Here is a 15,603-nt window from a genome sequence, read left to right on the forward strand (position 1 = left end):
CAAAAATCTGACATAATTTGTGTTTAACAATGAAAATTCTGGAAATGACTTTCCTAAAACAGTTGTAAACAGTTGTGACTCAAATCCAAAAATAAAATTCCCTGACTTTCCCTGATTTTCCCCGATGCTTCAAATATTTTTCCCTGACCCTCAAAACTCAAATATCAAGCTTATTTGGGTGATTTCTGGCTTAAGTTTTTAATCCTTTAGCATAGCTTATGCGAGCTGCTGAAAACTAAAGCTAGATTTCTTCATGTTTTACGAACACATATCAAAGATTCTTAACCTATTTCTTACCAACGTTTCGAAAACGCTCTCTTCTATCGAGTATCGAGGGACAGTTATGTTTGAGGTATCAACTTGAATCCAAAGAAACAAAGATTGAGAAATAATCTAATCGACCTGTTTTTGCACAAAGCTTAGATGTTACATACAAAAAAATTACAGCCGTGTAAACATAACAAATCTTGCTAATTTTCAGTCAGCTCAAACTAGTAACTTTACCGCTGGAAGGTGGACACATGTCTGCGAGTTTTCAGTTAAACTAAAACAAAACTTTCCTGGAAGTTCCAGCTTGTTATCTTTGCTGCAAAAAGCATGGGGTTAAGGAGATGATTCCCCAAAGATTTTTGGTACAAAAATGTGCGTTTTGCTGGCTTCGAGGTACGGCAAAACTTTAGCTAGATATATTATTGGAAAATGTCCAAATGGCAAATATTTTAACCCTCAATGGTGGACAGTTAAGACTAAAGCTGTGTGTCATGATTTCGGATTGCAACTATCGAGGCTTGAAAGCAACATTGACTCGAAGGTAGTTCGGTGGCCGGCCGTTTGGTCCGATGACCGTATATGGGTGTTGAGAATTAAGGCAAATTCTTCAACTACAGCTTAATCAACGTACAGTCACCAACAAATCATAAATTCGATGGTACTAGGGACGAATTGAACCGCCCAGTTAGCTTCGAGGTACGATGCTGTTCTAACAAGCCAGTTGTGTTCGAATCTCGGCTAGCTGGTTTTTGTTAGACGGAATCAGTAGGATCATTGCACTGACCCCGTAATTTTCCTGTACTCTAACAGTAGGCTGCGAAGTCTGTCGATAAAGAAGGATAATGTCTAGTGACGGTTAATGCTCAAGACTTTGTTTTGCTTTGCTAGGGACGAATTCTATGACAGGTTCGAAACGATTTATGGGGTGCGCACGACTTGAAAATTCAAGACTCTAGCTCCCAGATCGATCGTGTTTAACGATCAAAACTTTTTGGAAGTCACAATATACAGTCTTTTCTTAGCGACTTTGACCACTATCTCGACGTAAGATTCACGCAAGGTTATCGAAATCGGCGAAGGCTCGCACTGAGAGGATGTTGCATTTCAACATCTAGCGGCTTACGGCATATGACGTTGCAGTGGAGTACACCAGAAAGCTTGATCAACGAATCGCAGAACAGCAGGACGAAAAGGAATAAGACGTAAGTAGGCTGTGGAGGATCCGCCATAGCGCCAACAACTACGAGGGAAGTGATAGGCACGACGTGGGGAAGACAATCACCCTTATTCCGCGAGTCACGTGACTCAATACGACAATTGTCACTCGCCGTGACTCGCCACGGCCGGCGAGTCGAATTGAGTGCTGTCACCTAGGTGACACGGTTGTCACCTAGGTGACAGCACTCAATTCGACAACCCCGTGTCACCTAAGTGACAAACCGTGTCACCTGGGCGACAATTGTCACCTCATTTGCGATGACTCCAAATTAGTTACGTCACTCGTCTCGCAGAGTAAGGGTGAGTGTAACAGCTTGTTTGATGTCGAATGCCAGAAAATGACAAATGAGAAGAACCAGGCCAAGAGTTGCATGCTCACTGCGGATCACGTCAGAACAGAGAAACATGTAAGCTTTCTGCGTATTACGTAACCAGCTGAACCAGTCCCGAAGGTTGCCAACTCACATAAACGCAAATTCTACAGAACGTTAATGCTCCCGGTAACCCTTAACGGACATGAATCATGGACACTGAAGGAAGATGATCAATGCTTGGGACTTCTGAGTGTAAAATTCTGCAATTGGTGAAAACGCTGTAGATCGCGTGTAAATAACAGTATGTATCCCGCTTTGTGCTCTTGATGTCTGCACCGTGAAGTGCGTGAGACCTGCCATTGCCGATTTCGAGCACTACAGCGAGTGAAGTCTGACAATTGTACGGCGCAAAACAAATAAAAAATTTACGGCAAACTGAAAGATAATCGAATCGCCATTAGACATGTAACAAGTTTTAATTCAACCGATCAATCTGCGTATATTTGACATGAAAATTGATTTGATTCGAAAGTTGATCAACAATATTGCCGGGTAAACAAAATTTCCCTGATTGAATTTCGAAATTCCCTGATATTCCCTGATTTCCCTGATCCAAAAATGAATTCCCTGATATTCCCTGATTTTCCAGGTTTTTCCAGGAAATCGACACCCTGGTTTTGAATGACAGCTAGGAAAGTATCAAGATTCAGGGTGTCGTAGGAAAAACTAAATTAGCCACTCACCGGAAACTGCAGTAACCGCGGGATTGGATCGGTCGAAAAAAGTGTCCTAATTTAACCTTCCAATATTTTTGGTTGCCCTACCCGTTTAGGGAACTTGATTTTACTCATAAGCAAAACAAGTCATTTACAGTTTATAGGACCTCCTCTCCAACGCTAAAACCATATGTTTGCCCTGGGAAAGTGTTTTCTGCAGCTTTTTCCGACGAACTGTGGCCTCTGTAACACCTAATGAGACGGTAAACTGTTGAACCAATATCTTTCTTGGTGACTTACGAGATATTTAGTGTCGGAATAGATGACATACTTTTTATATCTTACTCTGTAAATAATAAGGAACACTAAGAGCCTAATTTGACGCAAAACATTTTTGTCCAGAAATAAGCTAAAAAGCTTTTACAGTTCGAATAACGTGTACAATATATTAGTAATACTTAAGTTTTAACAGTTTTCGAAGATATTAGAACAAAAAAGCACTTTTACGCGTAAAAAAATATAAAACATAGTTGAGTGTTTCTTTAGCGTTTGTGCTAAGCTAGGAAAAAAATGGCGCATTTGACAAACACCCTTTCTGTTTATTTTTTATTTACAATTATAAATGACCAATCAAAAGCTTTTTATGGCATTAATGCGTTTCATAAGTGTAAACAAAGTGTCAAAGGTACACTTTTGCGAAATATTAATAGTCAAGATAAGTTATTATAGAAAATTTCTGAAAAGTGCGTCAACTTTGGACCCGCGTCAAGTATGGTGCGTCCACGGTACCAAAGTTTTAGAAAAACTGGTGGCATTGTCTCGATTTGGCCTGCCAGATATATTGGTGTCGGACGGTGGTTTTCCTTTCAATTAATTAATAAAAGCAAGAAATAAAAGTGCTTAACCGTCCGCCATACAACTCATCAACTAATGGACGAGCGGAGTGACTAGTTTGGACTAAAAAGGAGGTGCTGAAAAGTTCTTACTAGAACCGTGCTTAACAGATATTATAACGCCTAGCACTGGCAACTAAAATTTTGGAATTTTTTCGCGGTCCATTATGCTCAACAACAAACGAGCTCCGAGAGAATTGAGAGTATGTATATATTAGCTCTCTTTCTCTTTCCTCATTTTGTTAATATTTTTTTGTTTTGTTTATGCTTGCCCAGTTTAGCTAAAAATGGCATCGAAACAAGAAGCATTTCGGGAGCGTGTTGTACACTTCTACGAACTGCAACAGAAATCTCGGCAAATAGTATACGGTACAACATTTAAAAAGCAAATCTGTTGCAGCTGCGACTGTTTACCATATCCTAAGATGCCCAACAACTATTTGCAAGCAAGGTAGTGGAAGACCAGCCAAAATTATGGACGCAAAAGAACATTGTTCTCTTTCTAGTTTCTTCAACAACAAGCGTTCTGGTTTGGATATCAATTAAAAACATCATGCAGATGGACAATACGCACATTCGATCCCATTTTTATCCAAAAACCACGATCCGAAAGATCTGTCTCAGTGCACCTAATCGAAGATTGCTTCGGTATTTTGAGTTCCTTGGTGTACAAATATAACTGGAGAGCCATGAATTGCAAACAGTTGCAAACAGTTTAGTTGCCACCCGTTATATTGGAGGACCTAATTATTCATTATAAGGTATTCCCAAAATATTTTCCATGTTGCAGTGGGAAGCGCAGCATTGCTGGCTCACCGCAATCAACTGATAGCAGACAACAAGGACTAATATCCGAGAACGAATGTAACGATACAGGAGCAGAGAAGATACTTCTATTCAGAGGGTTCCCCGTGGATGAAACGGAGGGCACTAAACAGCAGAGCGTGTTCGAATGAACCGAGACGAACTACGCACCTTCGAAAAGTTGAGGCAGATGACAATTTTGTTTATAATAGTAGCTGGATCCGGTTTGTTCTACGAGTCACTGAAATAATTAGATCTATGATTTTTTGCATTCATTTCTCATCTTCATAAAAAGTATGTATAGAATTAAACCTCAAATTCAAAAACTCAACGACAGTAAAATTGTGAAGGAAATAGGTCCCAAAATAAACGATCATGGCATGGAAATTGACCGTAATCTTAGTCAATTATATGTCATCTGTGTTACTACGATGCTTTCACTCACCTAGCCTCCGAGTGTGACACTATCTTACACGTGACGGCACCAGTTCCAGCTTCACGCGCATCGACCGCTACATGATTCTTCTTTCCGTACTCCTGGTTGGTTGGAATAGCTTCCAATAGTTTAACCTTCTCCGCCTATAATGAGTAATATGGTATGTACATTTAAGTCAGTTCCACTGAAGAAACATAACAGCCTTTTACCTCTCCAGTGGGAATCGCCTGCAGTAAGAACGGTGAACCCAGCACATCTTTTCCACCGCATTTGATACTGACATTGTACGGACCACATTCATCCGGTACGAATGTTACGGCGTACGTTCCGTCTTCGACCTGCTCCATTTTTGGAACGAGTGATTTTCCATCTGGGCCTTTGATACTGACATTGATGTCTTCTTTACCCGGTGATCCCTTTGCGCCTTTCTTTGGAGCATCAATTTGGAATTTGGCAGGTAATGAAGCCGGCAGTTTTTTCTTAGTTGTTGCATCGCCATAAACTTTACCGGTGGCAGTGTCAGCAGGAGCTGGACCAACGGTCATGACGAAGGGACTCGCGCTGACTTCCTGGTCTGCGAAGTTGACATTCGCAGTAAGAATTGAACCTTCTTTTGGCGGATTGTATGAGACTGCATAGACCCCATCACCTTTATCCTCAACGTGGACACTTATAGGTTTACCATTAGAGGACGTAAGTTTGACGCCAATTTTGCCTGGTCCAGCTTGACCGCAATCGATGTAGAATTCTGCTGGAACACCTTCACAAACTTGTCCATGCTCAATGCCCGGTCCGTACACTTTGACCTTTTCTGGGCGAGTCGCCTCACTAACCACAATTTTGAACGGAGAGCCAGGAATGTGCTTTTCGGCAAACCGTATAGTGATGTCATACTCACCTGGTTCCGTCGGAACGTACTCCACATCACAGGATCCATCTCGATTATCAGTGCAACTCATTTTAGCTTCTGATGGACCTTCGATAGCTAGCGATAAGCCACCCGCTCCGGCTCCTCGGGTTTCAACTGTGAATGTGGCTGGTTGATCGGTAAGTGCATGCTCAAGGCCGGGACCAAATGCGCGACAACGTGTTGGATCGCAACCAGATTTAACGTTTACTACAAACGGTGATCCAGGAACGGGAACATTGTCGTACAATAGCTCGATTGTATGGCGACCAGCTTCGAATGGAGTGTACATAATACGGAAGATGTCGCTATTCTCTCCAGGGACAAGTTTACTTGGAATCTCATTTCCACGGGGGTCAAATATGTTGCACGACAGTTTGCTCTTGTCCACGTCGTCACCAACCTTGCTCATGTCGACCATAAAGTCAGTTGGTGCATTCATGATCACACCTGAAAGCATAAGTAAAGCACACTTTAGAACAATCAACTTCAACAAGCGGTAATGCGTTAGTTCGAAAACAATCTGAAAAGCCATGCAAAAATCGGGGCGTTCGTTTAGTTTTGGAGACGAGCGGGCAAAGGAAGACACTGACACAGCGAAATCAACAACAAGACTCTCAGAGCACTCAACGAAAGCACGATCGCTTTACCGTGCGGCTGAATCCCCATTCCGGACACCCTAATACGGCTAAGGTTTGGCTCAGGAAAAATGATCGCCTGATAAGGCGACCCGGCGATGTGATTATCGTTGAAGGTTATGTTGATCGTGTAGTCGCCGATTTCTGTTGGCAAGTATGCAACGTTACAGGTGCCGTCTCCGTTATCCCGACAGTTGATAGCCGCCTCACAAGGACCTTCAACAGTAACTCCCAGACCTCCCTGTCCGGCACCACGAGTATCAATCATGAACTCCGCCGGACGGTTGATGATACCTTTGATCAAACCAGGTCCGCTGGCTTGAACCTTCCGAGAGTCAGAACCTACCAGACATTGCAATCGGAAGGGATGGGGTGTAATCGGAGTGCCACCGAAACTTACACTGAGCAGATACTCTCCCAACTGCGTGGGAGTAAAATTCACAAGAAAGCCTTCTGCCGTTGGGATAACATGAGCTTTAATACGATTTCCTGACGGGCTCGTGATTGTTACCGCAAGATCGGCTTTGCCTATACCGTTTGTAATCACTCGGAATTGCTGTAAACTGTTCAAGGGAGCCGCTATTGATTGGAAACGGATTTAATCGGGCAATTTTCGAATAGTGCAAGAATCAATATACTTACTTGGTTCTAATCCATCGACCTTGATTTTGGAAACATCTACCGCTGGATTGACGGTTACTTTTGGAGCCATTGGAACTTTCAGTCCACCGTAGACTAAATTCGTCGTGTATGTTCCGGGCAAAGGAGGAATCACCTCAACCGCATAGGTATTATCATCGTTGTCGATGATACGAACTGGGATTTTCTGCTTGGTTTCATCATGGATCAAATTTACCTCCAGTAGTCCATTGCCAGCGTTTCTGGTATAAAAATACTGTCGATTAGTGGGTTTAGTAATTGAAGTATGTTTTTTTTGTCACCTGGCGTCCACATTGAAGTGAGTAGCAGCATTTGGTCTGTTTCCACTCTCTAACCATGGGCCGAAAAACTCCACTTTGGATGCGTCTAACGGTGTTGACACGTTAACTCGGAAGGGAGATCCAGGAATCGCAACACCGCCATAGTTCACTTCCACTGTTACTGGATCAGCGGTTGGTGCTGTATACAATACAGTTTTAGTATCGTTTTCGTTCTTAACAAATTTGTGCTGAATTGTGTTAGCAAACACATCGTTGATCTTCACTTCGAGTGGAGCATCTCCTGCTCTGCTGGCATCCACTGTGAACTCGGTAGGCTTGTTTATTATAACGCTACCATTCTTCTCTATTCCCGGGCCAAACACTTTCACTAGCTCTGGATGGAAGTCATCTATTTTAGGTAAGATATGTGCAATGTATGGACTTTTGGGGATATCTTCATTGTCACATAAAATATGTACAGCGTATTCGCCCGGAGCGGTTGGATGATATTTGACTAGAGCCGACCCATCTCCGTTATCGTGGCACTCGATTTCGGCTTGCGAAGGACCAGCTATGCTGAAGCCGAGGTTTCCAGTTTCACCATTTGTTTCAACCACGAAGCTAGCCGGTTTGCCAACCATTCCTGATTTCAGTCCCGGTCCATAAGCTACTATAGACGTATGCTTTTGGGGCCCTACAGTAACCTCAAATGGCGATTTGGGTATCTCTACACCACCGAACAGCACCAAGATTTTGTAGCGTCCTTCTTTCAATGGAATGTATTGAGCTAGGTAGGTCGTACCATCGAGCTTTCGAATGTTGTACTCTGGGATAACTCCCCCCGGTCCGAAAACTTTCACCTCTGGAGTTCCCTCACCAGCACCCTCAGTGTAGATTTTGAAACTAACGTCGTCATCATTGACACGGACTCCAACGGGTTGAAGGCCGCGTCCGCTAGCTCTCACCTTTCTGGGATCGCAAACAGGAGCAACTCGTACTCCATAGGGACTATTTTTAATTTGCTGCCCGTTGTAGAAAACGTTGACGGAGTGTAAGCCAACCATGTTAGCCGTATATTCGCAGCGGTATTGATTCGGAGCTATTTGACGTAACTTTGCGGCGACAGTCGTCTTATGATTAGCCGGATCTAGTATGATAACTTCAGGAACACCTTTTCCAGCTTCCTTGGTCGAAATGTCGAAATAAGTCAGTTTATTGACGCATACACCATCGGGCATAATTCCGGGTCCGCTTGCGATCACTTTGGATGGGTCACCTGCTTGACTTTCAACTTGAACCTCGTACGGACTTTTCGGGATATCTCTACCGCAGAATTTAACGTAAACTTTATGAGGTCCTTCAATTTTTGGAACGTACGAAACTGAATAGGTGAGGTTCTTATCATTATTGAAGCGACAGTCCGCTTTTTCTGCGTTTCCATTCGGATTGATTACAGCCACGTCCACGGTTCCTACAAATTAGAATGAGCGTTAAAAAGCACAGTTAACGAGGGTATATTTAATTAGGTCTACCTTTTCCAGCTGAGAACGTTTCAACGGTGAAATTGGCGGGAGCTCCAACTACCGGTCCAGTTGGTTCAATGCCAGGTCCATAAGCGCGAACCCTGTTGGCGAACGTTGGAATATTTGTGTTAGTCGTCTACGGTTAGCTTGTGCCGTAGTGTCGATAAGCTCTACGAAAAAAAAAACAGTAACACATGCGGGAAGCGCTATTTACATGAGCCCTCAATGACCAAATTATTATACCAAAGATAGAAATGGTTATAGCTTTTGGCGGTGCCATCTATCTATGAGTGATTAGTTACCAGTGAAACGAAACCTATAGATACTGGCGAGTAGACGCCGCTACCTATGGATATTCGTTAATGATAATTGGTTTGAATTTAGAGTTGCATTTAGAAACAACTGTGACTAGACTAGAGATCAATCGCGAACGTTATAGAAAATGCGGCAACAGTCAAATAAAGAGTTTAGATCATTTTAATCGGCTGGCAAGCGACACGGTAACTTACCGCGGCGGTGGAATACTGTGCGGCGTGCATGAATGAGAGAAAGATAAAATAAAGAGTAAAATATTGTTTTGTCTTTCCTGTGACCCATCATTCAATTACTTCAGCGTAGAAATGTTTGCAATGGTCTACATCTACTAGAAGTAGGCAGCTTTGACTTTTAGTAAAGGCGACTTCCGAAAAAATCGATGTCGTTCCATGTAAGCACATGATGCACGGTACTCACCTATTGGGATTAGTTTTTGGCCGCAACGGAGCACCTTGTTTGAGCTTCGCGTTCGGGTATTGCGACAAGTAGGTCATCATGGACTGCTCGTCGATATTTGGATTGACCATTTCCTCCGGTCGGATCAGCTGTCGCACATTGAGCCAGTCGTCGGCTAGTCCCATCGCTTCCGTTGCATTCTGGACGGCATCTTTCGGGTCCCACAGAGGCCAATCCGGACATAGGCCTGGCGCTACCCCGTCGACCAATGCTCCGATGGCTTTGCCACTAGTCCAGTCGTTTGTGAAATTATTGATCGGCAAATCAGGCACCAACCGCTGGATCCAGTTCATCAGTCGCTGCTTTGGCGTGGGGCTGTTTCCATTCGTTGCAGCCTCACTGTCGTCTCCTTCCCACATGGGCAACGAGATGGAGTAGTGCAGGATCAGCGTCCATATGAGACCCATTATTAGTTTCAGCTTGCAATCCACGATATCCGAAGAATCTGGAATCGTATAAAAAGATGTGATAAGATTCATATCGTACGGACATAGCCAATTAAACTCGAAAACGGTTGGTCAACAAACGATGAATTAATATAATATTGACGATGCTGGATTACGTCATTTGCTTTTAATAATCATGTGCCAGACAGCGGAGAAAAAGTAAATATTCATTAAGTCAGTTTTATTGATAGTGATGACGAATGGAACGTAAGAGCGCCAGTTGGCGTTAAATTGGGTTTACCTAGAACTTTAATGACACTTCATTCGCAATTTGAGATCCGTATTAAGTAAATATGAAAAGTCGTTGAAATGAAAGTAAAAGTTAAAAAATTAACACTACTTGATATTGCCTTCTTTTGCACTTGTGTATTATTTGTTGGTTCCCATACTTCATTCAAATGTTATCTAGACTCCGTTATAACAGAACTAGGTTGACCCGTCGTTGCAAGTTATGATATCAAAAGCTTTGAAAATGTAATTTAGTTTACAGTTCAAAGGCATGTATTAAAATTACTACATCAAACAACTTCAAGCTCTGCAATAACTTGAAACAAACGTGGTTTAGATAAAAGCTTAAAATTCTACCAATTGTATGAGGAACGTGCGGCAGACTCGCTTGATGTTTAAAGGGTGTCCCAAATCAGAATGCAACACGAAAGAAACGCTGTAGAAAATTAGCCATAGAGTATTTTCTCTTGAAAATTTGGGTAGAACTAGTTTAGAATGTATTGTTTACACTGATTGCTATCGCTGTCTGTTTTTCGAAAATTAGAAAAAATGGCGTCATCCGAAAAGAAACGTCGCGAATTGATTTTGCGCAAGCACCTGGAAAAACCTCAACTATCGTGTCGGAACATCGGAAAATAACTCGGAATCATACACTCAACTGTGAGTCGTGTGGTTAAACGTTACTACAAAACTTTGAGCATCTAACGGACCGTTTTTCTAACGGAAGGAAAAACGCGGTCAGAATGGATGTTCTATTAGTGGTCAGGGTCACAAGCGTGTCGTGGAAGCGTTTAAGGAAAATCCCAATGAATGCTTCAGTCAGGGATGTGGTTAAAAAGTTGAATCTTTTTTTTACACTGGTACACGGTACACTGGTGTTGTGGGTTCGAATCCGGTTATAATCTCAGATTATAGCTTGGTTCGACCCATGCACCTTCATTGGACGCTGCATTGGACAAAAGGTAGGAGTCACAACGACAACTTGTTAAGCGTAGTTAAGCGTAGCCCACTAGGAAATTCGGTACCGACGCCAGCCTCAGTTAGACCTCGCGTGGCTGAAGTATCCAGACGTTGCCGCAAACTACGCGCACTCACTCGAAGTTGCCGGAAGAGGACAAGAGGACTGTGGGAACACCATCAAAACAGCCATCAGTAGTGTAACGGAGGGCTCCATCGGACATGTGACACGCAATCAACGGAATGATTCGCTTGACGATGCTCCTATATTCATGGTGGATGGTGGGTGGTGGATGAGAAGAACGCTGCGCGGGCGACCAAGATGCGCAATGCCATACGTCAGAACGTGGAAAGACACAAATAGAAGAAGATGCAGCGAAACCAAATCTTCCGGGAAAAAAGCAGGAATATGCAGAGTTGGAGCGTTCGTTCTCAGGAAACGCGAAAGTTCTACCAGAAACTGAAGGGTCCCGTGAAGGCTTTGTGCCGCGAGCCGAAATGTGTCGGGGTAACAATGGCAGCATTCCGACGGACGATCGAGAGGTAACTGATAGGTGGAAGCAGCACTTCGATCAACACATGGCGGCGGGGAAAGGGATTTCGACGGTGCAGTAAACAGTCACCTCTTGCCAGCCAAAACGATAGGCAAAGTTACAGAGACTATAGATTACATAGTCGACAAGGCACTCAAAAACTGTTAAATTTTGAATCATAACGAAGAGTTACCTTTATTTGTGATGGTACTCTACGTTTTGATTCAAAATTTAGCGGTTTTTGAGTGCCTTGTCGCCTCTGTAACATATAGTCTCTGTAGGCAAAATTAAGGAGGCCATTAAAGGGTGTCCCACATTAATTTGCATTACGGAAGAAACGCTGTAGAAAATTACTCTTTGGGTATTTTCTCTTGAAAATTTGAGTAGTTTAGAGTGTATTGTTTACACTTTATTTTTAACGCGGTCAGTTTTTCGAAAATTGGGAATATGGCGTCACCCGAAAAGCAACGTCGCGAATTTATTTTGCGCAAGCACCTGGAAAATTCTTAACTCTCTCATCATGGATGATGAGAGTGCGCCATTCGTGACTGCCGGGACTGTAAACGGGCAGGCCTACTTCAAGGAATGTCTACAGAAGCGTAAGCTTCCTCTGTTGAAGCAACATGAGGGCCCTACGATCTTCTGGCCGGATCTAGCTTCGTGCCACTATTCAAAGCATGTCCTGGAGTGGTACGAAGCCAACGGGGTTACTTTCGTTTCCGAGGACATGAACCCCCCAATGAAAAATATTGGCCTATTACGAAGCAGGCACTACGGAAACATCCTAAGGAGGTCAAATATGAGAAAAACATGAAGAAAAAGTGGGTTTCCGTACAGAAGAAGCTGCAACAAGATGTTGCACAGAACTTTCTAAGTGGAGTTAAGCGCAAGGTGCGAACATACGGTTATGGTATTGAAGATCAATGAAATAAATATGCCAAATGCTTACTAATGGGATATAATGTATTGTCTGAAAGTTTGAAAAGGATCAGTCAATATAGTGAATATAGTGTTCCCACGCACCATTTGTTCGTTGACTTCAAAGCCGCATAAGATATCATCGAACGGAAAGAGCTATGGAAAATCATGGACGATAACCACTTCCCCAGCAGGCTCATCATTCAATCTACGATGGATGGTAAACAGTGCTGTATTCGGATTTCGGCTGGATTGCCAAGTACATTCGAGTCACACGGAGGGCTTCGTCAATGTGATGGTCTCTCATGCCGGCTGTTCAACATAGCGCTACAAGGTGTTATGAACCGAGCGAATATCAAAACGCGGGGCACGATCTTCAACAAATCTAGTCAATTCGTCTGCTTTGCCGATGAAATGGTTATTACCGGCAGAACATCTGTGGCGGTGGCTGAACAGTACACCAGACTAAAGCACGAAGTTGAAAAGATTGCGTTAAAGGTAAATACGTCTAAAACCAAGTACATGCTAGCCAGCGATGCCGAAATCGACCGACGCCGCTTGGGCAGCAGTATAATGATCGGTGCTGAGTTAGAGGTAGTCGACGAATTTGTCTACCTTGGCTCACTACCCAAGTAACAATATGAGTTTTATTACACTCTTACGATGGCATTTAAGACCAAAATTGGCCATGAAAACTGCGTAAAAGTGCAATAAAACTCACATTGTTGCTTGGGTGGTAACTTGGCTTGGGTGGGTGGATAATGATACCAGCCATGAGATTCGAAGGCGTACTATCAGCGGAAGTTGCGTTAACCATGGGCTTCACAAGCGATTGCGGTCGAGCAGACTGAGCCCCCGTACAAAAGGTACCCTGTACAAGAAGCTTATTAGACCTGTTGTTCTCTACGGGCATGAAACATGGACAATGCTCGAGGAGGACCCGCGAGTGCTCGGAGTTTTTGAAAGACGAGTGCTAAGAAGTGCGATCTTCGGCGGCGTACAGAAGAACGGATTATGGAGGCGGAGGATGAAGCATGAACTCGCACAGCTCTATGGCGTACCAAGTATCCAAACGGTGACTCAAGTTGGACGGATACGATGGGCAGGGCGTGTTGCAAGAATGCCGGACAACTACCCTGCAAAAATAGTGTTTGCCTTGAATCCGGTAGGAACAAAACGACCAGGAGCAGCGAGCAACCCGGTGGAGCGAGATATGACCGAGAGTACTCGGTGTCCGAGGAATTGGAGAGCGGGTAGCCCACAACCGAGTTAACTGGAGAAACCTTGTTCAACAAGCTTAGTCTTAGGACGACAAGCCACTTAAGTACGTAAGTCAGTTAAAAATCAGATGACCAGGATTAGTCCTTTATATTATATGTAGATGTGAAAATAATCGGAATTTTCAATCATAGCCAACAATTTTTTTTTATTCTATATTAGAGAGGTTTTCTGCCTGCGGCTGGTTCGCCATAACCAACAATAATGTATTCTTTATACACATAATAAACAGTACGAGCTCTGAACCATTCTTTATAATCAAAAATATGATACATATTTAATTCAAATATGTGTCTCAGTATTCAATAGTCGTTGTCTCACTCTTCGCATCTATTGGGGAAAAATGAGTCAAAAAGACTCCTTCACATTTGTGGTTGTAACTAATTTAGCTTACAACCAAAACGGCTAAACTAGAAGCATAAACATTTCAAATAGATTGAAAAGCTCCTTGTTAGATATCACCATTTTTTTTTTATTTTTGGAATAAAAGTGTCTTATCGGATGTCTCTCCTCCACTAGATAAAATAAATATCAAATATATTTTACTAATAAATAGTAATGAAAATTTTATCAAGTTAAAAGTAATAAGTATAAAGTAATAATACACGTTCCTTATTGGGAAATATTCGCGTTAAGCTGCTCTACTCTTAAATTTCAAATCAAAAATAGGGTCTTTTTCTAATTCCCGTCGTAATAAGGAAAGCCATTCTAATTTTCATCATTTGCTGGATGGATTTAGTGAATACTCCAAAAGTTCTTGTACTGATTTGACTAAAACACACTTACCTTCCGATCCGTGAACTTTGAAATCACTGAAAAACGACTATTAAAGCATATTATTAAAATTACGCAACTGACTTTATTGCTAAAATTCGTCGTACCGTTTTAAAATCCGTCCAACAAAATTTTTCATCGTCCGAACTAAAAATCACAACAATGTTTACGAAGCTAACTCGCATGTATTTGTGTAGAACGGCATGACAAATGTTATTCTACAAAATTTCTGCAGGTCAGGCAAGTTTTTCTGGCTGTAGAATAACGACAATGCCTTGCGTGAGTTATTTTTATTTATGAATGACGGAAATTAAAACGATTAGTCGACATTGTCTTCTTCATCGCCCGAAAAAACGTACGAAATTTGGCTAGTAGGACTTCTTTAATGATAAAAAGCATTTAAATAGATCTCAGCTCACTTTGATTGATTGCGTATGATAGACAACTAACTAAAATATTAGGGAATAACTAGTTTTGCATTGTATGTCATAAAAATGCTGATATTTTTAATAATTTGTGTTGGATAGGACGGGAATTGGCAATTACGACGATGTAGCAACATACCCTATCTTTAAGAAATCACAACCAGGTATGGTATCACAATCCATTATTTCTTTTCAATAATAATGTATGAATTTATAACGAAATATGATAATGATGAAATATAAATTTGTTATTATGTGATTACTCACCAGACGATGATTATACTATTGGCATATTTCTGTTACGACTCGTCATTTGTATCAAAGCAGCCATAAACAAGTCTGGCTGATTTTGTTATTGAATAAATGACTCGTACCGGCTGTAAACAAATTCCATACCACGCCCGAAAAATAATCAGATTAACTGCAAAATTCGGTCAACCTATCCTCAGTCATGCAATATCAACCTTTGTGTATGGTTTAACGCACTTAATGTAGCGAGCAGATTGATATTGGAATGCAGTCGGTGACACACCTGTTTGCATTCGTCGTGCAGCGCAGGTGATCGTAACCGCATGTAAAGCTTGGAACTGTTCAAAAGACTAAACTGTTTGCCGATGACTGATAGTGAGAAAGA

The 15,603-nt window shown here is 42.2% G+C and overlaps 1 protein-coding gene across 5 annotated transcripts in view; it reads right to left on the reverse strand.

Moving 5' to 3' along the window:
* Positions 1-15,603, reverse strand: part of LOC128732963 (filamin-A) — a 208,251-nt gene that overhangs the window by 145,431 nt on the left and 47,217 nt on the right. For all 5 annotated transcript variants that reach the window (XM_053826460.1, XM_053826459.1, XM_053826456.1 and 2 more), the window contains 6 exons: positions 9,372-9,855; positions 8,649-8,740; positions 7,138-8,587; positions 6,839-7,077; positions 4,861-6,008; positions 4,661-4,794 (listed from right to left, as the gene is read on the reverse strand). In XM_053826460.1, coding sequence (XP_053682435.1) covers positions 4,661-4,794; positions 4,861-6,008; positions 6,839-7,077; positions 7,138-8,587; positions 8,649-8,740; positions 9,372-9,855 — 3,547 coding nt within the window. The remainder of the gene's footprint in view (positions 1-4,660; positions 4,795-4,860; positions 6,009-6,838; positions 7,078-7,137; positions 8,588-8,648; positions 8,741-9,371; positions 9,856-15,603) is intronic.

Source organism: Sabethes cyaneus, chromosome 1 (genome assembly GCF_943734655.1).
Source record: "Sabethes cyaneus chromosome 1, idSabCyanKW18_F2, whole genome shotgun sequence".
NCBI classification, from domain to species: Eukaryota; Metazoa; Arthropoda; class Insecta; order Diptera; family Culicidae; genus Sabethes; species Sabethes cyaneus.